Below are 26,930 nucleotides of genomic sequence, written 5' to 3'. Positions count from 1 at the left end.
GCTGACAGCCGAGAGTCCAGACCCTGCTTTGGTTTCTGTGTCTCCGTCTCTCTCTGATATGCCTCTGCTTGTGCTCTGTCTGTCTCTCAAAAATGAATACATGTTTTAAAAAAATGTATAGTTATATCATCTTTCATCAAATCTAAGGCATCTGTGATTGTAAGACACATCCTATTTTACCGAACTCTAAGACAAAAACCTGCCAATTAAACTCTGACAGGCCATTGATTAGAGATGTTAACAGTTGAAAGGGTATATGTTTTAGAATGAATGAAATACAGTATTTTTGAGATAGGAATGAGCTAACGAGCTAACAGTATCCATATTGTTTTGCAGTTTGCTTTTTCCCCCTCACTGTACAATGTATCTTGAATATCTTTTAATGGTTATCAGCGTTTAGAGGACTGCCTTCTTTTTAACAGTTCCCATGCCTTCTGGAAAGCCGTTTTGCAGTATGTTTCAGCAGGGTATGAATAATGGGAGGCAGACATCACCGGGGTCTGTCTTGGATACTACTGCATGCAGTAGTGAGAACTGAATTTTTCACTCACAGTTTTACGTGTGCGATGACTGACTTTTCCACAGACTGGCTTCTAACTCCATACATTTCAAAACCTTGTCTCCCCTCCATAATCTACATGTCACTTACATCAAGATATGACCTCTGGCCCGATAGCTTTGGGTCATAATGCCAGATGAGTCTGCAGAGTGGGTAATAGGGGTATTCTTGAAAGCCACTTCTACCCCTACATGTCACCAACCCAGCAGCCCCCACCAGTATCCATCATCCCTCCTCTTTTTCGTCCTGCCTGTGGAACTCAGCTGTCCCACGTGAGTGAGGAAATAGGGGCCAATAGAGCCTTCTAGCAAGAAGCCTTAAGTAGGAAACGTAAACACCTGCTAACTACAATGGATAAATTTCACCATCTTGCTCTAGCTGCAAAACCGGGACCGGTATCACTGAAGTCAACCTTCCTAGGTCCGCCTTCCCCTCTTTACTCCCAATGCATTCTTAGACTGCTTTATTTCTTCATGCAGAATTTTTTTTCTTGGTATTTAATTTTGGGATGGGGTAACAGGATTTATTGGGTGATAGGTTATTTAAGAAAAAACAGACTACTTCCCATGATCACTGCCCTCATTTACCTTACACCAGATGTAGTCCTATGTTTAAGTTTGCTGGGCTAGGCATTGTGGGGAATCCCAAATGAGCCTGAGATGTGGAAATGCCAACGTGGAACTTTCCTGGAAGACATGATACATACAAAGGTAAATAATTACCAGGTGGTGCACCCCAAGGGTCCAGCCATGGTTTAGACTTAGGGTTATAAACTTAAATACATGAGCCAGGCTTATGTGTGTATGAGTATGGTGAGTGGCTGTGAGGATAAAACTTGAGAATGCACGCCTTCGCTAAAGGGCCAGCTGTTACCGCTCAGCTTCTGTCCCATCTTGCCAGGAGTGGATGCAGACCCAGGGCCACCACATCTTCTGATGTTTAAAGAGAAACTAGAAATTTAGAGTTTTACGTGAAAATGTCTGATGTGTCCATTTGGAAGCTAATTCAAATACAAGGACTACAAACGACCACTTTGTGGGCTGGTCTGTAACTTCTACTTTAGTTCAAGGAGAGCTAGAAAGGAAGAGGTGGCCATGGAAAAAAGCGCAGTGTCTCAGGAAATGCTTTCTGGAGGGGTGAGACTTGAGTTGATGGAAAATAGGCCAGAGGTGAAAGGTAAGTGAAGGCAGGGGAAAACCCCTTAAGAGGTGAGGAGAGAAAATCAACTGGAGGAGTCCCCACGTTACAGAAAGAGAAAACATCGCAAAAGTAGGTTGGAACAAGATGCTAGAAGACCTTGGCTGTTGGGAAGGCAGTAGAATACTATCGTGTAGATAATAGGGATTCCTTGAAGGAATAGGAACCAAAAAGTAGAAAGTTTGTAGAAAGGTAGAAAGTTTGCAAAATTGTGTCAGAAAGGCTGTGATAGTGGTGATAATCGGTTTCTTGTATTTTAAACCTGCCTCTTTATAGTTGTTCTCCAAAGCCTAGTAACATTAAGACTCTCCCTTCTATTTAAAAAAAAAAAGGATGGTGAGGAAGTCTTTTGCTCAATTCCTTACTTTTCTCTGGCACACTTAATTTGTCATCTTATCTTTATTGCCAAGTTCCTTGGCCAGTTTTTCACCTCACATGGACTCTTCGATGTATTTCATTTAGACATATTCTCATGGCTTCTCTGAAATCACTGCAGTGGGTCCATCAGTCTTAAATTGAATGGCTCCTTTTCAGTGCTTTTTCTTCTTCTTTGCAACCAACTTATATTAATAGTGGATTATTATTATTATTATTATTTGCCAGGCACTATGCTAACAGTTTTATATACATTATCCAATTTAATCCTCAAAATAATTCTGTGGGATTACTGTTATTATCTATCACTATTACTTAAGTAATACTATTTTAAAAAATTTTTTAATGTTTATTTTTGAGAGAGAAAGAGAGACAGAGCATGAACGGGGGAGGAACAGAGAGAGAGGGAGACGCAGAATCTGAAGCAGGCTCTAGGCTCTGAGCTGTCAGCACAGAACCGGATGCAGGACTTGAACCTACAAACCGTGAGATCATGACCTGAGCCGAAGTCGGATGCTTAACTGACTGAGCCACTCAGGCACCCCAATAATACTATTTTTTTTAAGTTTATTTGTTTATTTTTGGAGTGTGCAAGTGGGGTAGGCGCAGAAAGCAAGAGAGAGAGAGAGAGAGAGAGAGAATCCCAAGCAACCTCCACACTGTCAGCACAGAGCCCAATGCAGGGCTCACAAACCGAGAGATCATGACCTGAGCTGAAGTCAGATGCTTAACTGACTGAACCACCCAGATGCCCCAGTTAAGTTTACCTTTTTTTTTTTTTTTTTTTACAAACGTTTATAAAGTTCTAGTGTTGAGTCCAAGGGGTCATTGCTAGTATGTGACAAAGTCTGGGCTCACACCCACATCTGGCCAACTCCAAATCATTATACAATCATTTGACCTTCGTTCACCACTTTTCTCTCTTTCAACTCCCCTTCCCGTGGCTTAAAGGACAAATTTCTATCCTGGTTTCCTTCTACATTCTCTGGCTGCCTGTGGTCTAGCTTTGTCATGTGTTCCTCTTTCTCTGTCTCTCACTTAATCATTGATGTTCCCCAGGATTCAATCCTATGCCCTCATCTTTTCTCACTCTGCATTCTCTCTCTGGGTTATCCTTCTATTTCCTTGGTTTCAACTATGAATTAGCTTTATGTTGTGACTCTCAGATCTATATCTCGGACCATAGCTCAGTCCAGATCTCTGTCCAACTGCCTACAGGAATTTTCAATTATATGTTTCTGAGTTCTTTTAAATCAGCATACCAATCATCACCTTGTCTTCAACATCTCTTCCTCTTCCGGAGGTCTTTCTCTTAGTACATGGCACCGCCCACCATACACCCAATTGCTGAGGTCAGGAATCTGGGAGTTAACCAGGACTCCCCCCTTTTCCTCACCTGCCAAATCCAAATACTTAGGAATCTTATTGACTTTACCTCCTAAATATCTCTTGAATCTGCATTTTTCTTTTCCAGTCCCATTGCTTCTGCTTAGTTCAGGCTTTTATCACTTGTTGCTCATTTTCCAGATTGCTACCATGCCTCTTTTTCTTTTAATTTTTTTTAATTTTAATTTTTTATTCATTTCTGAGAGAGAGATACACAGCGTGAGCAGGGGAGGGTCAGAGAGAGAGGGAGACACAGAATCTGAAACAGGCTCCAGGCTCTGAGCTAGCTGTCAGCACAGAGCCCGATGCGGGGCTCAAACCCACAAACCGTGAGATCATGACCTGAGCCAAAGTCGGTCACTTAACCAACTGAGCCACCCAGGCGCCCCTGCTGCCACGCCTCTTTGTTGGTTTTACTTCCTCTCCACCTTGCCCTCTCTTGTCTCCCTTCTAAACAACCACAGAATTTCTCTCCTAAAATGCAAGTATAAAGGCACCAGTCTGGCTCATTCAGAAGACCGTGTGACTCTTGATCTTGGGGTTGTGAATTCATGCCCCATGTTGGGTGGAGAGATTACCTTATATAAATAAATAAAATTATGGGATGCCTGGATGGCTCAATTGCTTAAGTGTTGGACTTTGGCTCAGGTCATGATTTCACAGCTTGTGAGTGTGCGCTCTGTGCTGACAGCTGAGAGCCTGGAGCCTGCTTCAGATTCTGTGTCTTCCTCTCTCTCTCCCCCTCCCCCACTGGTGCTCTGTCTGTCTATCTGTGTCTCTCTCACAAACAATAGGTGCAAGGCGCCTGGGTGGCTCAGTCAGTTAAGCCTCCGCCTTCAGCTCAGGTCATGATCTCACTGCTCGTGGGTTTGAGCACCGCGTCGGGCTCTGTGCTGACAGCTCAGAGCCTGGAGCCTGCTTCAGATTCTGTGACTCCCTCTCTCTCTGACCCTCCCCTGTTCACTCTCTCTCTCTCTCTCTCTCTCTCTCAGAAATAAAGAAAAAAAAATTAAAAAACAAAACAAAAACACTAGAGGCACCTGGCTGGCGGAATCAGTTAAGCATCTGACTCTTGATCTCACAGTTTGTGAATTCAAGCCTCGCCTCTGGCTCTGCACTGATTTTTGAAAAGCCTGCTTGGGATTCTGTCTCTCCTTCTTGCTGACCTTTCCCCACTTGTTCTCTCTCTCTCTCAAAATAAATAAATAAACTTAAAAAAAATCAAAATTAAAAAAAAAATTAAAAATAAAAAATAAAATGCAAGTATGATCTAAACATCATACTCACACAGTCACACACATGTTTGTGCATGGAATATTTTCTGGAGAATCTACTAAAAGTGATTAATGGAGGGAAAGTGGAGCTGGATGTTCGAAGTGGACATGAGATGTTCCGTTGTACTTTTCGGTACTAGTTAGAATTTTGTTTTACTATATATATGTTACTTTTGTTATAAAAATTAGTTTAAGAAAAGACATCTCTATACTTTGATCTAGCAATTCTACATCTGTAAGTTAATCCTGTACTTATACATGAACAAAAATGACATACATACGTGGATATGATTTCACCTAACTACCCGTAAATATGATGGTGGCTAAGTTTAAAGTAGGACAGCTCTCTAAGGTTGTCCTGAAGAACAGTGATCTTCTTTATACTATGTATTAATGTGTATAAACATGCAAAAAGGCATTATGTAGTGTTACCATTTGTACATATAGAACGGTCTCTGCAAGAGTTTATAAGAGTAGTTGCCTCTGGGGCACCTGGGTGGCTCAGTTGGCTAAGCACCCAACTTCAGCTCAGGTCATGATCTCACAGTTTGTGAGTTCAAGCCCCACTCGGGCTCTGTGATGGCAGTGCAGAGCATTACTTTGGATCCTCTGTCCTCCCGCCCCTCCCCCACTCACACACACACTCTTTCTCTCTCAAAAATAAATAAACATTAAAAAAAGAGAGTAGTTGCTTCTGGGAAGGGCCAAGGGGGCAGGAGACTGTACGAGGTGGCATGGGAAAAAACTTACTTTTCACTGGCTTTTAGTGTTTGAATTTTAGACTGTGTTTATGTGCTATTCTACTCCAATTTTTTTCAATGCATATGATTTGAACAGGCAATATAATCCATCTCACAAGAGGAGGCAGAGTTCACTTGTATTGTCCTATGCTGACTGGAAGCTATAATGCTCTTTCCATTCTTTGTAGATACACAGTATTATGCAAAACGAAGGGAGGTTATACCGGTAATGACTTTCCTGCATTCCCTGATGAACTGCCTAATTATTGTTTTATGTAGGACAGAGCCTGACGCATACAGTATAATCAAAACTATACTGGTCACTCCTCTTAGCTTTTCTTCCATGTTCACAAATACACAATCTCTCTGTATTGTAAGATCTTTAAAACACATTTTAAACCTGTCCCTTCATTTGGACTTATCTATGAATCAGAACAATTCCAAACTTATATATTAAGATTAAAATTTACAGGGTACCTGGGTGGCTCAGTTGGTTAAATGTCTGACTCTTTATTTCAGCTCAGGTCCTGATCTCGAGGTTCTTGAGATAGAGTCCAAGACAGGCTCTGGCTTGTTACAGCTGAGCCTACTTGTGATTCTCTCTATCCCTCTCTTTCTTTCTTTTTTTTAAAATGTTTTATTTATTTCTAGGAGAGAGAGAGAGAGAGACAGCGTGAGCAGGGGAGGGTCAGAGAGAGAGGGAGTCACAGACTGAAACAGGCTCCAGGCTCTGAGCTGGCAGTCAGCACAGAGCCCGATGCGGGGCTCGAACCCACGAACCACGAGATCATGACCTAAGCGAAAGTCGGACGCTTAACCGATTAAGCCACCCAGGTGCCCCATCTATCCCTCTCTTTCTGCCCCTCCCAGACATGTGCATCTGCGTGCATTCTCCCACTCTCTCAAAAAAATAAATAAACAAAAAAAAGATTAAGGGCACCTTGGTGGCTCAGTCAGTTGAGCTTCCAACTTCGGCTCAGGTCATGATCTCATGGTTTGTGAGTTTGAGCCACATGTCTAGCTCTGTGCTGGTAGCTCGGAGCCTGGAGCCTGCTTCAGATTCTGTGTCTCCATCTCTCTCTGCTCCTGACCCACTTGCGCTCTGTCTCTTTCTCTCTCTTTAAAATAAATAAACATTAAACATTTTTTTTAAATAAAAAAGTTTAAAATGTACTTCCTTACTGAAAATTCTTCAGCTATTGCCCATTAACTTTAGGATAAGTTCTAGCTTCTAGTGATACCAATTAATATGCAAAACCTTACTTCTGTCTACATCTTCATCCTGAAAACTTACCGGTCTGCTCTCCTCCACTTCTTTGCTTAGTCATGTTGAATGACCTGGAGTGACCAGAATATGTCCTTTTGCTCAAGTCCCCGTGCTTTTGTACATCCACTTTCCTATGCCTCAAATGCCTTCTCTCCACCCTCAATCAACCTAACTGGCTTCCAGCAGCCTGCGCCTTATCACGTTGCCTAGGAATTGGCTTGTTGCTCATTTGCTTCTTTCTATATACTGTGAGCTCATTGAGAACAACAACATCTTGTTCAGCTTTATAATCCCAGGGCCTGGGGTGCCTGGGTGGCTCAGTCCGTTAAGCGTCTGACTTCAGCTCAGGGCATGATCTCACGGTCTGTGAGTTCAAGACCCACATTGGGCTCTGTGCTGACAGCTCAGAGCCTGGAGCCCGCTAGGATTCTGCATCTCTCTGTCTCTCTCTCTCTCCCTCCTCCCCTGCTTACTCTCTGTCTCTCAAAAATACCTAAACATATAAAAAATAAGAATTTACAGTCATAGTGCCTAAAGGCATTTGGTAAGTGTTTGGATGAATTTGGGGGAATATATGCTAAGATTGGAGAGTTAAGTGAGCAGGTTGAAGGCCAGGGAGAGGAGTTTGGATGATGACAAATAGGAACCAGTTGTTTCTTGTGGAAGCGAAGGGCAGGACAAAATGGACTTGGGGGAGAGAAATGCTGGACAGGTAGGCAGGAGTTGGGTGTGAAGAAGTATGAGTGGAGATCAAGGTTGTGACCTTGGGATGGGAGGGAAAAGCCTGAGGGGAAACTGGGTTGGGGAGAAGGATGAATTGAGAGGACAGAAACAGGCAACAATGGCAAGAGCTACCATTTACTGAACATCCATACCACGTATGTGCTAAATGCTTTACAGGCCTGGGTGGACCTTGTGCTCTTGCCAGAGTTCAACAATGCCCTTCCTCCACTGTGTCTGTCTGCTCTGGGGGCTTGTTTGCTGTCGTTAGTGAATTGTGGTGCAATCCCTTGTATCTTTCAGCAGCCACAGATTTATAAACTAACCCATCCCACAAAACAGACCAGGAACTTTGACACTCCCCCCCCACCCCGAGATTTAAGGCTACAAAGACATGACTGATGGGTGGGGAAGGCTCAGCCAAAGTCAGACTTCAGGAAAGGAGGGTCAGTTTCTCAAGAAAAAAATCCCTATCAGGGAAAATGGATTTGGGGCCAGTAACCCAGACTCAACTCAATGCCCTATGGGACAGCCTCTCTCGTTTTTTTTTTTTAATGTTCACTCATTTTTTGAAAGAGAGAGAGACAGAGCTCAAGTGGGGGGAGGGATGGAGAAAGGGGGAGACACAGAATCGGAGGCAGGCTCCAGGCTTTGAGCTGTCAGCACAGAGCCTTATGCAGGGCTTGAACCCACGAACTATGAGATCATGACCTGAGCCGAAGATGGATGATTAACCGACTGAGCGACCCAGGTGCCCCTGGGATAGCCTCTTTAAGAGTGTATATTGTGTGCCCTGAGAGTGATTTCAAGTGGGGGTAGAGGGAGGTGACCCTAGAGTAGTGTATGTGTATGAACTGAGTGAGCTCACACCTCAGAAAGTCAAGAGGCCTTCTGGGTTTAGTGGAGATGGAGAATGTTTTACTGTCCAGGGAAACCTACAGATGGCTACATTAAGGCCTGCAGGAGTCAGGAAACTGGAGTTTTATTCCTCCAGGACTTCTGGGAGGTAAGCCAAGAAACTGACACCAGTGACATTAACAGATTTCTAGTTCTACTGAGTGGTGGATCCGGGGCTCCATTATTAGCAGTGGCAGCAGGTGCTTGGCTTGCCCAGAGCAGGGCAGAGGCCAGCATGCATGGCTGCTTTGGTCAGAGTGGCATCTCCAAGGAGCTATTACGGACCAGGAATTGCAGAGCCCAGCTCAAAAGGCATTCTGGTCTCCTTTTCACCAGGCACTGAAGTAGCAAGCAGTGACCAGGGTTATTCATGGACACACAGGCACTATGGGGATGCTCAAAAAAAAAAAGAGCAGAAGGTAACTTCTGAAAAAGATTGTAACTTCCTGTTTGTCAAACAGGTTGAGACTCAGCAATACCTGGAATGTTGTTAGGAATGCAAGTTTTTATTTCTAATGAATCGGAAAAGCTGTATTTTAATATGCTGTCTGGGTGATTTCTAATAAACATTAAGGTTTGAGAGTGACAGAACATCACTACAAAAGTAGAATTATTTAAATTCAGAGTAGGGATGTCTTGGATATAGTCTCTCTCTAATCTGAACTCCCCAAACAACCCACTTTACTAAGAGAGGCTACCTCCCCCATGTGGGCAAATCCAGAGATGGGGAGATGTCCCTTCTCACTCAGTCTCTCAGTCTCACTGGCTACGGTGACCTGTCCTTCCTGGAAACACTCTCTCCGTATGGCTTCTGTGACAACAGACTCTCCTGGCTTCCTCCCAGGGCACATGGGAGAACAGTGAGAAAGGAGGATAGAGACAGGGCCAGGTCATGTGGCACCTTTTAGATCACAAAAAGACATCTGGGTGGCCAACAGACAGACACATGAAACGATCCTCAGCATCCCTCATCATCAGGAAAATACAAATCAAAACCACACTGAAATACCACCTCACGCTGGTCAGAGTGGCTACAATGAACAAATCAGGAGACTCTAGATTCTGGCGAGGATGTGGAGAAATGGGCACCCTCCTACTCTGCTGGTGGGAATGTAAACTGGTGCAGCTGCTCTGGAAAACAGTGTGGAGGGTCCTCAAAAAATTAACAATAGAACTCCCCTATGACCCAGCAGTAGCACTGCTAGGAATTTACCCAAGGGATACAGGAGTGCTGATGCATAGGGGTACGTGTACCCCAATGTTCATAGCAGCACTCTCAACAATAGCCAAATCATAGAAAGAGCCTAAATGTCCATCAATTGACAAATGGATCAAGAAGATGTGGTTTATCTATACAATGGAATACTTCATCAAATATTCCCTAATGTTAACACCTTGCATAAATAACTATGATACGATGATGGAAATGGAGCAACTAATAATTGGTACAGTATTATTAACCAACTTATACACGTTGCTGAGATTTTTATCAGCTTGTAGCCAATGTCTTTTCTCTGCTCCAGGATCCATTCCAGGACCCCATAGAACATGTAATTATACAACTTCTTCGTCTCCTCCGATCAGTGGCCATGCCTCCTTCTTGCCTTGTCTTTTCTGACCTATTATTTCTTCTAACATTTTTTTGCATCAGTTTGTCTCTTCTTTAGAACTCCAATGACATAAATATTAGAACTTTTAAAAAATATTTTCTTTTCTTTTATAAATTTTTTTTTTAGAGAGAGAGTGTGAGTGGGGGAGAGTGATGGGAGGTGGGGGGGGTCATCTGGGTGGCTCAGCTGGTTAAGCATCCAACTCTTGATTTCAGCTCAGGTCATGATTCCAGGGTCATGGGATCGAGCCCCATGTGGGGCTCTGCACTGAACATGGATTCTGCTTAGGATTCTCTCTCTCTCCCTCTGCCCCTCCTCCCTACCTCTCTAAAAAATAAAAAAAATAATTTAAAAAATTTGAAATGTGATGATTGGAATATTACATAGAAAAGCTGAGAACCACTGATCTGACAAGCTATAGTTATAGTTTTTCTTTAGTTCTGGCCACTCTGTAACCCAAGATCAGCAGAAACACTCTCAGGTGGCCACCTCTTTGGGCCAAGTTTGATTTAAAAAAATTTTTTTAATGTTTATTTATTTTGAGACAGAGACAGAGATGAGCAGGGGAAGAGTGAATTGCCTGGTGGGCCTGGTGGGCCAGGCACACAGACAGTACAACTTAATAGGCCTTGAGGCAGAAAACAGGGGATAGTAGAATTCTATAATTCTCCAATTAATTAAGAGGCTAAGCCTATTGAGAATAGCGTTAAAAGATCAAACTTGGGGCATGTGTGTGGCTTAGTTGGTTGAGCATCCAATTTCGGTTCAGGTCATGATCTTGCTGTTTGTGAGTTCAAGCCCCACATTGGGCTCTGTGCTGACAGCTCAGAGCCTGGAGGCTGCTTCAGATTCCATGCCTCCCCCCCTGGGGGGGGGTCTTTTCCTAGGAAATTGCTGCATTATTTTTGGAGCTTTTCTGAAAGTTTAAAATTACTTCAAAATAAAAAGGTTTTGACTTTTTTAAGTGGAAGGAAAGAAGGAAGGAAGGGGTAGTGGCTATATTTTTTTGGGGGGGGGGTAGTGGCTATATTAATGTCAGATAAAGTACACTTCAGAACAAAGAATATTGCCAGCGATAAAGAGGGTCATTATATAACGACAGAAGTCAGCTCACCAAGAAGCCATAACAATCCGAAATGTACATACAACTAACAAGAGAACTTCCAAATACATGAAGACAAAATGAGTAGAACTTAAAGGATAAGTCAACATTTATATTTGAGGACGTTAACACCCCTCTCTGAGTAACTGCTCAAATCAGCAGAAGGAAAATCGGTGAGGATATAGATGACCAGAAACACACTATTGATCACCTTGACCCAACTGTCATATTCAGAGCATTCCACCCAATGGTGGCTGAACACGCGTTCTTTTCATGTGAGATTCTGCAAAATTAGAATACCCTTGAAGAATTGTGTCTTTAAAAAAAATTTTTTTTAATGTTTTATTTATTTCCGAGAGAGAGAGAGAGAGAGAGAGCAAGTGCATGAGCGGGGGAGGGTCAGAGAGAGAGGGAGACACAGAATCAGAAACAGGCTCCAGGATCTGAGCTAGCTGTCAGCACAGAGCCTGATGCGGGGCTCGAACCCACAAATGGTGAGATCATGACCTGAGCCAAAGTTGGACACTTAACCGACTGAGCCACCCAGGCGCCCCTGTAGAACTGTGTCTTGATCTGGGATTATCAAGAATGGATTTCCTCTCCTATAGAGAGTCACAGTTCTCCAGGACACCTGAGACACAGTTGAGCTTCTGAGTCTTGGCATCTGAGTACAAGTTACCTGGCAATCTCGTAAAAATTTAGCCAACTGAAGACCTCCTCTGATGTGTCTGCTTGGTGTCTCCCAGGGCACTGGTGGCTCTAGGTCTGCCTTCTGCTTTGATGTTTGCTGTGACTTCCAGGAAAGGAAGCACCTCCCCTAAATTAATACCGCATCTGTGATATAATCCTAATCAGTTTATCAGGAAATCAGCAAAGGCACAGGCCTAACAGTCTTCTTACTCTCTCATCTTTTGAAACCTACATGTGTATGTGTGTGTGCATGTATGTGCACATATATTTGAATCTTATAACACATGGCTGCAGATATTATTAGGTTCATGTATCATTGGAGATATTCATCTGCTATGTAGTTGTGGGGGACAAAATAATGCTCCCCTCCCAAAGTCAAGTCTTAATCCCTGCACTGTGAATAAGTTACCTCAGTAAAAAGAACTTGACAGTGTGATTAAGTCAAGGATTTTGAGATGGGGAGATTATTCCAGATGATCTGAGTGGGCCCAATATAATCATAAGGATCCTTATAAGAGGGAGATAAGAGACTAAGAATCCGAATAGTTAATTCCACTTCTTGACACACCCACATACTACCAACACTCTCTACCTTTAACTTATTGATGAGGAAGGGAAAGACTGAAAGAAAAAAATAGCTTATGGATTACCTTATTTTCTCCTTTCTTGCTATGTCATTTTCAGCTCAAGTGGTTAAGACTAATATAAAGAAGTAATGGAAGTCAAAAAGGATATGATAAGTTGTTTGTGCCTTCTTTCTGTCATACCAGTTTCTCAATTGGTTTAAGGGTTAGAGTTTGCAAGTCAGTATAGGCCCTCAGCCCACAGGGAAAACAGAAGTGATGTTAAAACACCATGACACTGAGGAAGTGCTCAGGGAGGGGGCGTGATGGAGGGTCAGCAAAATCTTGTCTTCTGCTCACCATTAAAGGGTGAATTGTAAAGAGGGAAGGAGACTTAGAGACCTCCGTATTTCATACTAAACAGCATTCTGAGCAAGGCCACAATCCATATAATACAAATGTGAATAATTACTATATTTAACTCATTCAGGAAGTATTATGATTAGTTATCTTTATATCTACTTCCTCATCCTGGCCTTGAAAAACTATTGCCCACGTACTTAGCCTTGTCAAGTTCACGATATGAGACAGTTACCGCAATAGGGCGTTCGGTTTAACTCAAAATTTCCTGGCAACTAATGTGAGAACATAAAACTATAAAGGGAAAGGAAGAATTATAATGTAATAAATAGTCTTTCATTCACTCATTTGTAAACATTCTCAGAAGAAGAAATAAACAGAAAGGTTACTCTTTATAACAGAAAGGTTACAGTCTACAATTTATTCCTCATTTTCCCAATTTGGGAGAATGTAAGTAGAACTGGCTTATTGGGGTAGAAACATGAGCTGGCTTTATTTTTTCCAGAGCCTGCCCCCTGACTGTGGTTGGCTGAACTCTCCCCCCGCAACTTTCTTGCTCAGTGGTAGCTCTCTTTACAAATTGTCATTCTGATCTCTTGGTTTTTCATTCTGTTTCTGGTTTCCAGGATTCTCTCATGCCGGTATTTAAGATCTGCCCGAACCTTCATTTTCACATCAGATACTCATGTCTTCTTACTTGACCAGGTGAGGTTGCCATGCTCTCTGTGCTCGTCATTGCTTCCCTGGCTAGCCCTGCCTGGCCATCAGTACCAGACATGGCACCTCCTGCGTGACCAAACACTGGTCACTTGTGGGGTGAATCTGAGCGCCCTGAAGAATTCTGCCCACAATGTCATCGCCAGGTGGGGGAGAACTAGATCCTGGATCTGCTCTGATCCCACCGTCAGAGTCTGTCCAGGCTGCTATAACAAAAACTACCATAGACTGGGTGGCTTAAACAACAATTTCTCACAGTTCTAGAGGTGGGGAAGCCCAAGATCAAGGTACCTTCAGATCTGGTGTCTGGTGAGGCCTGCTTCTCTGTTCCCAGATGGCCTTCATCTCCATGTGTCTTCATGTGGCAGAGGGGACAGAGGAGCTCTCTGGATTCTTTTTTTTTTTCTTCTATATATGACTGTTAGTCTCATTCATGCAGGCTCTACCCTCATGATCTAATCATCTCCCCAAAGCCCCACCTCCTAATACCATCACACTGGGGTTTCAACATGTGAATTTGGGGGCCACACAAGGGTTCAGTCTATAGTACCCACTCAAGTGCTTGTGAGGCTATCCTCAGATGGTCTACACCCAAAAGATGCATCCCAGAGACCACTTACCTGGCACCCTGTGGAGCGGCGCAGGCCCAATCATCTTTCCCTGGACACTCCTGTTGCCATGCCCAACAGTGGGTGGGCCAGCTGCTTCACAGCCTTCTCTCTCTCAGTTCTGACAACTCTCCCTTCTTTCTCCTTTCACTCTGCAGAAAGAGATGATTACCACCCACCCACGGATGGGGACAGTGAAGGAGGAGAGAACCTCTCTTCCTGACCCTCAGACTCCTTAGTAACTAACTCCTTAGTCCTTGCCCACAGAGCAGACTAGGGGTGATGGAGAGCTGTGCTTGGTAAGGCTAATCTTCCTGCTCTCAGTAAGACCCGAGGCTGACCCCTGACAGCCCAGAGTATGCTGAATTCACAATGTGGGGTGCTTTATACCAAGCTTTAGGCTTTAGCGTGGATTTTTGAACAACAGAAAAAAACCTCCCTCAACATTTTGTGGTATAAGTACATGCACTGAAACCACATCATCGATCACTAATTACCAATAACTTGCTTTTATCTTGGGCATTGTGCCAAAATCCCCTGTGAATACAAAGGGCTTCAATATATTTTCCTGCAGGCAATATGATACAGATTGATAGGGAGACTGACAATATACGTTAATAAAACAATGCAGCAAAAAAAAAAAAAAATACCCAGAACAATCACACTAGCGTCTGCTTTAATGTTATACCCTTTTTGCAGAAGAAGGAACAAAGGCATATTTATTTAAATGGGATGAGGCAAGATGTCTTCACTGCCAGCTTTAGTCATGCTTTAAAATTATTTTTTAGGGGTGCCTGGATGGCTCAGTCAGTTAAGCGTCCAACCTCAGCTCAGGTCATGATCTTTGCGTTTCATAAGTTTGAGCCCCACATTGGGCTCTGTGCTGACAGCTCAGAGCCTGGAGCCTGCTTCGGGTTCTGTGTCTCCCTCTCACTCTCCCCCTTCCATACCTGCACTCTGTCCTCTCTCAAAAATAAACATTAAGAGCAAATCAGAGAACTCTAGATGCTGGCGAGGATGTGGAGAAACGGGCACCCTCCTACACTGTTGGTGGGAATGTAAACTGGTACAGCCTCTCTGGAAAACAGTGTGGAGGTTCCTCAGGAAACTAACAATAGAACTCCCTTTTGACCCAGCAATAGCACTGCTAGGAATTTACCCAAGGGATACAGAAATGCTGAGGCATAGGAGCACATGTGCCCCAATGTTCATAGCAGCACTCTCCACAATAGCTAAAACATGGAAAGAGCCTAAGTGTCCATCAACAGATGAATGGATCAAGAAGATGCGGTTTATCTACACCATGGAATACTCCATGGCAATGAGAAACAATGAAATCTGGCCATGTGTAGCAACTTGGATGGACCTTGAGGGTGTTATGCTGAGCGAAATAAGTCAGGCAGAGAAGGACAAATATCATATGTTTGCACGTATAGGAGGATTAGGAGGAACTTGACGGAGGATCAAGGGGGAGAAGAAGGGCGGAAATGGTGGGGGAAAGGGAGAGAGGCAAACCATGAGAGACTCTTGAATGCTGACAAAAACTGAGGACTGATGGATGTGGGGGGGAGGGAGGGATGGGCATGGAGGAGGGCACTTGTGGGGATGAGCACTGAGTGTTATGTGGAAACTAATTTGACAATAAACTATTTGTAAAAAACAAATAATAAAATAAAAAAAAGAAAAAAACTAAAAAAACTCTACTCAACAGAAAAAAAATAAACATTAAAATTTTTTAAAATTATTTTTTATTTTGAAATAATTTACAGAAGAATTACACAACTAGTACAGACAATTTCTGTATACTCCTCACCCAGCTTCCTCTAATGTTAACATCTTATATAGCCATGATACAATGACCAAAACTAAGAAACTAACATTAATGTAATACTATTACTAATGTAATACTATTAACATGGATTTTTAATGTAATCATTTTCCCCACTATTGTGCTTTTCCTCTACCAGGATCCAATCTGAGGTACCATTTCGTATCTAGTCAACATATCTCCTTAGCTCCCTCCAATCTGCAACAGTGTCTTAGTCTTTCCTTGTCTTTAATGCCTTTTAATACTTTTAAGAGTCCTAGTCAGCGGGCTACCTGGGTGGCTCAGTCTGTTAAACATTCGGCTCTTGATTTCGACTTGGGTCATGATCACACCATTCCGTGAGAGCTCAAGCCCTCTGTAGGGCTCTGCACTGACAGCGTGGAGCCTGCCTGGGATTCTCTCTCTTTCTCTCTCTCTGCCCCTCCCCTGCTTGTACACACACACCCACACTCTCAAATAAATAAACTTAAAAAAAAAAAAAGAGTTCTGGCCAGGTTTTCTGATCTTTTTTCTCATAAGAATGGGATTTTGTGGATTTGAGGTGAAGTATTCTCCTCGATCATATAACAATATGACTTATTACTGGTAGGTTAACCTTGATCACATGGTGAAGGTGGTGTCTGCCAAGTTTCTCCACTCTAAATTTACTCCCCTCCCCTTTCATATTTAAGAAAAGAGTCACTAAATCCAGCTTGCACTGAAGGGGAGGGGAATTAAGTTCTGGGGCGAGTATTAAATAATTTGTGGACATGTGTTAGTCATCACAGTAACATATAAATATTTGGGAGGAGAACTTTGAGGCTATGCAACTATCTTATTTCTCTTTAAAGTGTTATCTACTAGGGGCACCTGGGTGACTCAGTCGGTTAAGTGTCTGACTTCAGCTCAGGTCATGATCTCATGGCTCATGAGTTCGAGCCCTTCATCAGGCTCTGTGCTGACAGCTCAGAGCCTGGAGCCTGCTTTGGTTTCTGTGTCTCCCTCTCTCTCTGCCCCTCCCCTGCTTGTACTCTGTCTCTGTTTCTCTCTTTAAAATAACACTAACAATTTTTTTTAAAGTATCATTCACTGATTTTAGCATTCATTAGGACTTGCTCACAGCAATTATTCTGTGGTACTCTTTTTAAATTATTATTATTAATTTTAAATCATGTATAGTTAACATATAGCTCTGTGGTGTCTCAATAGTGATTTTTCTTTTCCACTCATTTCTTCTATTCTTATTCAGAATTCAGCTGGAAAGACAGTTCATTTCTTTCAATTCCATTTTATTCATTTATTGGTATGGATTCAAGAATATTTTGTTATTTGAGTTATAAATTTATATCATAATTATTTATTTTCATTGTTGAAATTGTTCTAGCTTTGCCCCTAGGTCTTTTCATTGACTCCTTTGAGATATTTTCATCTTTTCTTGTCTTTTCTTCCCTCCTTCTTTCTTTTTCTTCCTTCCTTTCCTTCTTTCCTTCCCTGTCTCCATTCTTTTTTCTTTTCTTTCCTTTTCTTTCCTTTTCTTTCCTTTTCTTTCCTTTTCTTTCCTTTTCTTTTCTTTTCTTTTCTTTCCTTTTCTTTTCTTTTCTTTTCTTTTCTTTTCTTTTCTTTTCTTTTCTTTTCTCTACAAGAAAGTCAAGTCCCTCCTGTGTTTTCCCAGTCCCAGCCCTAGAACTAGCCATTTTTCCAAGGAGGTCTGGTTCCTTTTATTGAGAATGATATTTAGAAACCAAGACCTGAATGCTAAGTGTGCTCATTGTTTCTAGGGTGTCATTGCTTCTAGATGTTCTAGAGGACAGAGCTAAGAAATATACATATACTAGCTTATGTATATACATATCTATATTTATTTCAGTATCTATTCATATATATATATATATTAAACAAGAGTTCCAGCTATACCTCCAATTCTAGTTCATCAATACCACAAGTTCATTGTAGCCTCTTCTACTTGGTCACCTCTTTTCCTGATAGTAAGAAATCTGCCTCTCCTTATCTCTATTACTTACTTATATATATTCAAACTTAGTATACATTTAAAGAGTATCAGAATTGCTAACCTATCCTCCTCTGAGATACAAATTTACCAACTAGAGTACAGTGTTATGTACAGTTTTTTTGTGTCTTCATCTTACAATTTCAAGTGAAAACATGGTTTTCCAATGTTAATTAGGTTAGCTCCCCCCACCCCCTTCAGTGAGGCTATATCATACATTTGTAATACTGTTAGGTTTTATTTGTCTCAATCTGCGTTCCATCATGGCTTCCCCTGACAGTGTAGTTAATTTAAAAACAATTACATACAATAAAAGTCACTCGTTGGGCTATACAGTTTTTTTTGTGTTATGACAAATTTACAGAGTCTTGTATCTACCACTGTAGTACCAATACAGAATAGCTCCATTACCCTAAAAATTCCTTTGTAATAAACTTCTCCCCTTTCCCCAAACCTGACAACCGCTGATCTGTCTTCCATCCCTATAGTTTTGCCTTTTCCAAAAGGTCACATGAATGGAATCCTACAATATGTAGATTTTTAGGTCTAGCTTCTTTTACTTAGCAAAATGCACTTAAGATCTGTCCATGTTGTTGCATGAACCAATAGTTCATTCCTTTTTCCTGCTGGGTATAGACAACCTCATGGTGTGGATATACCACAGTTTGTTTTCCCATTTACCTGTTGAACGGCATCTGAGTTATTTCTAGTTTGGGTATTATCAATAAAGCTGCTATGAATAGTCATATATGGGCTTTTGCATGAGCACAAATTTTCACTTCTCTCGGGCAGACACCTAGTAGTGGAATGGTGGGGTTGTATAATAAATGCATGCTTCTAAGAAACTATCAAATAGTTTTTCAGAGTGGTGATTACACTTTGCAATGAATGACCATGCCTGGTGTTCCACACCTCTAGCAGTTTGCTTGTCCACACTCTTTTTCAAGTGGAAACTGTTGCCCCACCCCAACTCTGACCTGTCCCTTCTTTTTGGCCTCTGCTTGAATTACAGACTAATCTTCATTTTTGCTTTCCAGCGTGCTGGTATCTGTGAAGGTAACAATTTTAGATTGCTTCATTTTTCCACTGGTGGGCAAGAGTTCTACGACTGAACCTCCTATGCACCTGCTTCATGTTTCCACTGGGCACTAATGTACTATTGCATTTTGAATCTACTAACCATCCTCGAAGGCAGTTTCAGCAAACACTCTTCGGTTGGGATGAGAGATAACAGCACCCTGCTTCAGAAGAGTTCCTTTCTGGCTTTCCCAGACCTTGGCTTTTGTGAGTTCCTTAACGCCTGTGTATCTCAGCCCCTTTGTAGTCTCCCTGAGCAAACCCACTGAAATACAAGGATGTTCTAGGGTCTTTATCAGACCCCGTGGTAGCCATGGATCTGGCAGGAGAGACCTCTCCACACTGCTCTTTGGCTGGTGCTGGGGCCTAATTCGTCAGGAAGAAGCTATACATCTGGCCCCTGCTTGGAGTCCCTGTCTCCTAAGTTGGCAGGTAACACATTCTCGTAGTCACCAGAGGTCTCATTTGACATTTCGTCCCCATGTTCCATCTGACTAGTCTTACTCTGTGCAGATGGCTGGTAGGTCACATAATCCCCAAGTGCCGGGAACCTCCCTGACTGCATGACAAATTGGACGTGGGACCCTGGACTGCCTGTCCTGCCTTCTACATGGCCTGTGTCTGAGGATGTCACTTCTTCCGCAGCCTGCTGCGCGTTCCCATTGGCATGTGCCGACGGGACGTTTTCATAATCTCTGTAGCACTGAAGAGCCATCCAGGGTTGCTTCCCCTGGATGGCCTCAAGATTCAACCCTGCCATGTTGACGTAGTCATTTGAGGTCTCAGAAGAACTATCCTCATTGCTGAGTGGGTCATCGCTCTCCAATCTTAGAGACCAAAAACTGGTGTGGTCAGTGGCATTCCCGCAGCCCTCCTCTCTTTCCTCAGTAAGCTCTGGCTTCTGCGCACTTGTGGGGGCAAAACCATTCACGGGGGTGGTGTCGGCAGAAGCCAGAAGAGTCTTAGCGATCTGTTCTGTGGTGGAAACGTTGATGTAATCTCTCGAGTCCTCTGAAGAAATGCTCAGGCAGTCTCTGGCTGCACTGACATTGACATAGTGTGCAGAGGGAGGGAGGTCCCCACGCATCTGGAGCCCTGTGGCATTGTCATAGATGCCCACTGCGTAGCTGTTGGCAGGATAATGTTCTCTGTGCACCCAGAGGACACTGTCTGCTTGGGAGGGCTATGAACAAGAAGAGAAGGGTACTGATGGGATGAAAGCAGAAATATGGGCAAAGCCTTCCTACTTCCCCAGCCAGTATCACTCTCTGATAGCTCCTCTACTTGTTTCTTCACCTTGGAGAAAATCTCTAAATCGGGGGCCTCCGACTACAAGGCTTTAGATACTAGGGAGGTATGAGCCAAGTGGAAAGCATAAGCGTAACGACACAGTGTAAGTGTTAAGTGTAGCAACAGTGTAAATGTGTAAATTGCTTCCGGTTTTTGGCCACAGTGTGAGTGTGCAGTGGGGAGTGTGTAGGGGCGAGTATTATAAACTGGCCAGAGCCTACTGTCGCAGAGCCCACTGAGAGTCAATGTAGGGACTCAGCCCCAGACTCGGTGCAAATCCCAGCCTCACTACTCTGTACTGAGTTGGGGCAAGTTACTTAATCTCTTTGCCGCCTTACTTTCCCAGCATGTAAAGTGAGGATAATCATAACACCTATGTGACATAGGTTTTTGTGAGGAGTAAATGTATGACTATGTGCAAGGCACCCAGAATCGTTGCTGGCACATCAAAAACACTAACCAATGCTTGCCGTTATTATTAAAGGGACGGCTGATGTGTAGACTCAGCTAATTATGGTCATTTAGGGATGCTGATCCGATGTTTCCAGAGCTTCTAAGACTTCTCAGGAAAAATCTTCAGGCTTTAATGTGAAATCTTTTAGATTTTTACGGGTTGGCAACCGGTTCTAAATGTTCTTTACACACAGCACAGAGTCCAAGCCAGCCAAGTTGTGGCCTTACATGGGTTTGGCACTCTAAATGCAAAAGCCCCTCAGGATTCCCCCCCCCCCTTCCGCTGCCCCTCTGCCCTCACCCCCAATGGCTGGAACTCACTTTGCCAGTGGAGTTTCCCTTCCCTGCCCTTCATCAGCCACGCAGGCTTGCTCCCCCAGGAAGTGTTAGAGGTGGGAGCAGAGTCCAAGGACAGGGTATGTGGGAGGAGGGCGGGGAGATGGCCACATGGTACTTGAACCTAAATCTTGTCTAGGGAGAGGCTGGAGAGCAGTGGGATCAGCAGCAAGACTGTGCTTACTTGAATGATCGCAAACGGAAGGGACTGATTTTTTTGATAGGCCGACAAGAACTTATCTATGGAAATGAGCCCTGCTGAGCTTCAAAGTCCTCCCTTCACAGTCTCTGGGGCCACACTGCTGTGGGAGTCCTCCCTGCGGGCTGCCTTCAGAGCCTGATCGCAGGACGTGTGGGGTTCTTAGTACTCATTATACTCCTCCCCTGGTGACCTCAAAAAATATCCCACGTTTGATCACATTTTACGCCAGCCACAATGCTCAGTGATCTACAAATATACCTGCCCTGAGGATAATTGAAACAGTTTGGCACAGGCGCCAGAAGTAATTACCACGGGAGGGTTTTTAGGGTGTTTTGAGCGCCGATGGCATTGTTTGGAATGCTTGTGTGCCCTCCCTAGGTGATTCCTTGCAAGGGGACAGGACTCATTTGGATAAACGGTTACCTGTCTTGGTGAAAATAATCCATTTCAGTTCTAACACCATGTCCTTGAATACATGTGCCCTGGTGCCTTGCTTCACATCACAAACGCCTGCTCCTGTATTTCTCAATTTCTCTCCCTGGGCAGTAGGGAGATCCCGAGGCTAGTCTTTCCAATTTATTAATAGGGCCGGGCGGGGGGTGGGGGGACTGCCAAGACATGTGGTTTGCAGGGGGAAACGAGATCTGTGACCTGAACTCATTTCCCTCAGTTCTTCTGCCAGAAACGCCTCATTTCTCCCAAGGGACTTGTCCTTTCCCTTGACTCTTACCACATGCTCAGAAGGAGGGCTCTCAGAATTTCTGGACAGGAGGCTCTCGGTGCTGAAAATTCGGTTACTCCTTGATGGGCGTCTCCCTGAAATGACAGAGGACAAACCGTGAGGACAGCTGGCTGGTGCCCTGACCGCTTTGGCCCAGACAGTCTCTGCATTATGGGGTGAAACGGGTTTGTGTGGCGTCTGGTATTTGGAGCCTGGTGTTCTGTGGTGAGAGGGTCAGAGCTATGGGTATGACGTGCTCTGAGGCTGGGAACTGTTCCCAGCTTCTAGCAGAGGACTGGAGGACACTAACTAGCAAGGGGCTGGGGAGGCTGAGAAGTTGGCGCCTGGGGCGAGTCTTCCCGGCCTGTAATGTTCTCCTCTCTGTCTTCCCCATTCCTAGACACGCCCATCTGTCCTTTGCTAACTTCACATCAAGATGAAACAGAACCCCAACCTTTTTATAGCCCCTGAACTCCCCTTTTAGAGCTTTCTAGGCCCCCAGTGGAGCTTCATCTTATCCCATCTTCCTCCATGCTCCCCAAAGGGCAGAATGTCTGAAAGTTTAAAGAAAGCTGCCTCTGTGGGGCGCCTGGGTGGCTTAGTCAGTTAAGCGTCCGACTTTCGCTTAGGTAATGATCTCGGGGTTCGTGGGTTCGAGCCCCGCGTCGAGCAGTGCTGACTGCCAGCTCAGAGCCTGGAGCCTATTTCAGAGTCTGTATCTCCCTCTCTCTCTGACCCTCCCCTGCTCTTGCTGTCTCTCTCTCTCTTCTAGAAATAAATAAAAATATATATAAAAAAAAAAGAAAGAAAGAAAGCTGCCTCTGGGTGGTGAGAGGTGCATTCTGGGTGTAGAAGTTCAGTAACATCTCAGTCCATGGATTAGAAAGAAAAACCTACCCTCTTGCCTCTGGGGCAAAGAGTCATAAATATTTTTGGCTCCTTGTCTGGGTCGAGACAGAGTCAGTAAGGGCATGACAGTAACTCGGAAGTAAGGAACTTGTCCTGCAAGACAATGACAGAGATGGAGATCACAGCAGAGGCCAGTTGCACAGAATGTGGGGACCTTTGGGGATGGGATGATCCCTAAAAATATTCTCCACCCTCACCATGTAATATAAAATATACATTTTCACACATGCCCAATTCCATCTGAGCTAGAAGCCTCGGTCGACAGAAGCAGGAGGAAGAAATGGGGAGGAGGAGGGGGTGGGACACGTGAGTCCCAGGGCAACGGGCTTTCAAAACGGAAGTCCAATCAGCACTGAGCCTTTTGGAGACATAGCATAGACTCTCGAGTGACACAATGACCGGTGTGTCAAAGAACAGAGGTTTCCCCAGTGGGATAGTTTATCCCTGGAGAATAAACTAGGCTGTCGATGCCAGGTGAGATTATTGATCCTAGGGTGTCTCAACTTCGGGCCAACCAGGGACTCACGCCTCTTCAGTTTATTCCAGTTCCATAGGCCGTAGAAGATCATGGTGGTCAGGAGGATGGCGAGGAATCCCGCAAACCCAGAAAAGATGGCGGTGCCGTGGTCTTTATCTCTGTGAGGAAAACCACGTGCCAGTTGAAGGAGGCTGAGGAGGCTGGAGAAGATGCTCCCATCAGGAATTGGAGCCTGGGGACTTGGAATGTGAGGCTGGGCGAAGGGAAGCTGGGGTGGGCGGGTTGGAAGGCTGAAGAGAGGGATTTCTCTGTGAACAGAGGGAAATTGGACACCGGAGAAGGGTACTATCCCTTCTGAATGCCTCCTGGATACTAGGCCCAGAAAGGCAGGTATATGACCTCTAATATATCAGAGGTCACACAGATAGGAAGGAGCAAAGATGGAATGTGAGTTGAGGTCTGTAGGGACCCAGAGATCGTGCTCTTCCTACCACACCACACTGTCCTCCAAATTTGCAAGATCAGCCTCCTCTGCCTGACTTCCCCACATCCCCTACTCCTGGGCTTCCCATCCTGTGTGGAAGAGGGGTTACCCAACACACAGGGAGGGAGCTACTCTGTGACAGTCCAGCTTGCAAGCACTTGAGCAGCCCCCATGGACCACCTTGTGGAGCTGGTCTCCAAGCAACCTTTGTTGTTTCATGGAATGTAACCAATGCAAAAGAGAATCCGGTTTGCGCTGCTGGGGATCCCCTGACAGGGCTGGGGGTGCGGCTTCTGTAACAAGAAGAGCCAGTGGACGTTACAGCAGGAATCGCTAGGGGACCTGCTACCTCCAAATATTAGAAACTCCATCAGCTACTAGGGAAGGTTCTTGTCCTCCTGAGTCCTAGACTTGTTTACTCAATTTATACTGGACATTTCCACAAGGCTGCCCAACGGACACCAACCATATAGGTCTCAAACAGAATGCCCATTCTTCTCTCATGAGCCTGCTTCTCCTGTGGTGTCTCCCATCATCTAGTGGCTCAGTCAGAAACCTTGGAGCCACCTTTGACTGCTCTTTTTCTTCCACACCTCACTTCTCGTCAACCAGCAGATTCCATCTGCCCAATCCTGGGCATCTATCCCAAACCCAGTCACTTCTTGCTCCTCTAGTGCCAACCCTCAGTCCACATGGACCTTTGCAGCAACCTCCCTAATGCATTGACTGGCTTTCACTCTTGACTCCAGCATGTTATCTTCACTCATGAGCCAGCATGATCTTCCTAACAGTAAACCAGATCACGGCCCCCATCTTCCTGTGACCTGCATCATTTCCCATCACACTTAGGATAACAGCCACAGTCCTCACCCAGTGAAGACTTCATGGCACCTTATGTTCTGGCCTCGGTCTATCTTCTGACCTCATTTCCTACCACTATCCGTCTGACTTTGACAGCTAGGATTCCCAGCTCTTCTTCGTCCATGCAAAGCGTGGTTCTGCCTCTGACCAACAGTGCCCTCTCCCAGGTATCTGCATAGCTCGGTCCATCATTTCCTCAGGTCTCTTCTGAAATGTCACCTGCCCAGACAGGCCCTCCCAGCCCACACTCTATTACTCTCAGTCCCCTTAACTCTGCTCTGGTTTGTCTTCCTACACTTAAGACTGATTGACATTATATTATATATCCATTTGTTTATCTATTAAGATCTGACTTTTCCACTTGACTGTAAGCTCCAGGAGGCCGTGGACTTGTCTATCCTGTTTAATCTGGTGCCTGGAACAGTGCCTGGTACTTAGCAAGGGCATGATGAATATTTGTTGAATGAGTGAGTAAATTAATAAACATAAATGAATATAGAAGTAATTACTTTTGGGGGGATTCCAAGTTCTGATAACTTTATGAATTCATTCCCCATCAATGCTCCTATTGCAAGTGACATATATTCGTCTGGCACGGTAATAACATTTATTTCCCTAAATGACAGCGATTTAAAATTTATTGTTGTTGGGGTGCTGGGTGGCTCCATTGCTTAAGGGTCCAACTTTGGCTCAGGTCACGATCTCAACAATTTATCAGTTTGAGCCCCTCTTCGGGCTCTGTGCTGACAGCTCAGAGCCTGGAGCCTGCTTCGAATTCTGTGTCTCCCTCTCTTTCTCTGCCCCTCCCCTACTTGCACTCTCTCTCTCTCTTTCTCAAAAATAAAAGTAAACATTGAAAAAATTTATTATCGTTGAATTGCACTGTTATCACAGCACTGAGATTTATACCCACCAGTGTTGCTAAAGCTTCAACTGCTGATGGACTTTTTATTTTTGTTAGTACGATACTGAATGTTTTAGCCATAAAATTTATATCCACGATTAGTTCTGTGAGATTTTATATCCTAAAGACATATCTTTATCACATCTATGATTGCATTTTCCATTCATGGAAAGTTTTTAGGACCTAAAAACACATCGTTGAAAAAAGTGGGCCTTTTGTTTCCATTATGGTAGGAGCTAGTTTTTGGGGGGGGGGGGAGAGGCAGTGGTTGTTGGGTCCTGAGACAGGAAAGATTGGGGACAGTGATGGACTGGGTGTTGGGTGGTAAGAAATCCAACCAGGCCAGGCAGCAAGCTCTGGAGGAATCCTGTGTTATCACAACTACCCCCTGCGACTCCTTCTCTTCAACACCTACTGCTTTCCTCCCAGCAGCCCTGAGTAAACTTCTCTAAGCCTGGAGTTTGGTGGTCTCAGTGGACCTCAGCCTGGTTGTGAGGGCTAGGAGCCCTGCTGGGGTAGAGCCCCCTTTCCCCCCAGGGTCCACCAGGGATGTGTGTCTAAATCAGGGGAGGCTAGAGCTCACCATCCTGAGTCACTCACCTGTCCAGGCTGCCACCAGTTTCCTGCAGAGTCCTGGCCTCCGAGGTCCCCTGTCTGATTTCTGAAAGGGTCGGGGTGATCATATCCATTTCCATGGGGACCTCTGGCTTCAGCTTCTCCTTCTAAGCCTTCTCTCAAGTGTCATCAGCTAGTGCATGTTGCCCCTTCTCCTGGGTCTTCCCAAGCTGTCGACCCCCAGGAGAAAAGGCAAAATTAGTTTGTGTTTTACACAACATCATAACCACTTCTTTAAGTAGATAAGAATGATGGACACCCTCCCCATCCCCATGTTTTCCAATCTTTCTAGAACTTTCCCCCAACAAACTTTCTACCTTGCATCTACCCCTGAAATGTCAGGCTGCGCTGACCCCAAACACAAAAATGACAGGTTTGCTTCTACCTGGATGTGGCAACAGTGCCGGAGGCGAGAGCTCAGCCCGCTAAGGTGGTCCCCCAGCCAGGTGCTTCAGGGAGATGCTTCGCTCTCTGCCTTCTGGTGGAAGTATGAGGGCCAAAGAAACTGCTGAAAGGCCTGAGAGAGAGGCTCTGTGAGAAGCCCATCCTCCCCCAACCCTCAAAGGAGCCAGAAAAGAGCAAACATTTTGCCAGAATGGAAACAGAGAGTCGTCACAGGAAATGACACCACCGATGTTCTAAGGAAGCATGGGGCACAGGAAATGCTGCTCAGCTATAATAAGATAGAAGAAACCATGTCTCCCCGCCCCCCCCCCCCCC

At 44.4% G+C, this 26,930-nt stretch overlaps 1 protein-coding gene and 1 long non-coding RNA gene across 4 annotated transcripts in view; one reads left to right on the top strand and one right to left on the bottom strand.

The window, feature by feature from the left end:
• The first annotated feature begins 749 nt into the window (after window positions 1-749).
• Window positions 750-14,269, top strand: LOC120228922. The gene is made up of 4 exons (XR_005527625.1): window positions 750-979; window positions 1,157-1,269; window positions 13,367-13,445; window positions 14,224-14,269. It is a non-coding gene; the product is annotated as an uncharacterized LOC120228922 (long non-coding RNA).
• A 3,442-nt stretch (window positions 14,270-17,711) lies between these two features.
• Window positions 17,712-26,930, bottom strand: part of LAX1 (lymphocyte transmembrane adaptor 1) — a 10,793-nt gene continuing 1,574 nt past the window's right edge. Inside the window, exons 1-6 of one of the 3 annotated variants that reach the window (XM_039227539.1) lie at window positions 26,596-26,788; window positions 26,196-26,380; window positions 23,395-23,504; window positions 22,857-22,961; window positions 21,969-22,054; window positions 17,712-20,140 (exon numbers count right to left, since the gene is read on the bottom strand). In XM_039227539.1, coding sequence (XP_039083470.1) covers window positions 19,343-20,140; window positions 21,969-22,054; window positions 22,857-22,961; window positions 23,395-23,504; window positions 26,196-26,290 — 1,194 coding nt within the window. In that variant the 5' untranslated portion in view covers window positions 26,291-26,380; window positions 26,596-26,788 and the 3' untranslated portion in view covers window positions 17,712-19,342. Of the gene's footprint in view, window positions 20,141-21,968; window positions 22,055-22,856; window positions 22,962-23,394; window positions 23,505-26,195; window positions 26,381-26,595; window positions 26,789-26,930 lie in introns of those variants that run through there. The other 2 variants (XM_039227538.1, XM_039227540.1) reach the window with 2 other exon arrangements.

This window comes from Hyaena hyaena, unplaced genomic scaffold (genome assembly GCF_003009895.1).
Source record: "Hyaena hyaena isolate Hyena2069 unplaced genomic scaffold, ASM300989v1 scaffold_28, whole genome shotgun sequence".
NCBI classification, from domain to species: domain Eukaryota; kingdom Metazoa; phylum Chordata; class Mammalia; order Carnivora; family Hyaenidae; genus Hyaena; species Hyaena hyaena.
The sequence above is the reverse complement of the archived record's forward strand: the minus strand, read 5'-3'. Positions and strand labels throughout refer to the sequence as shown.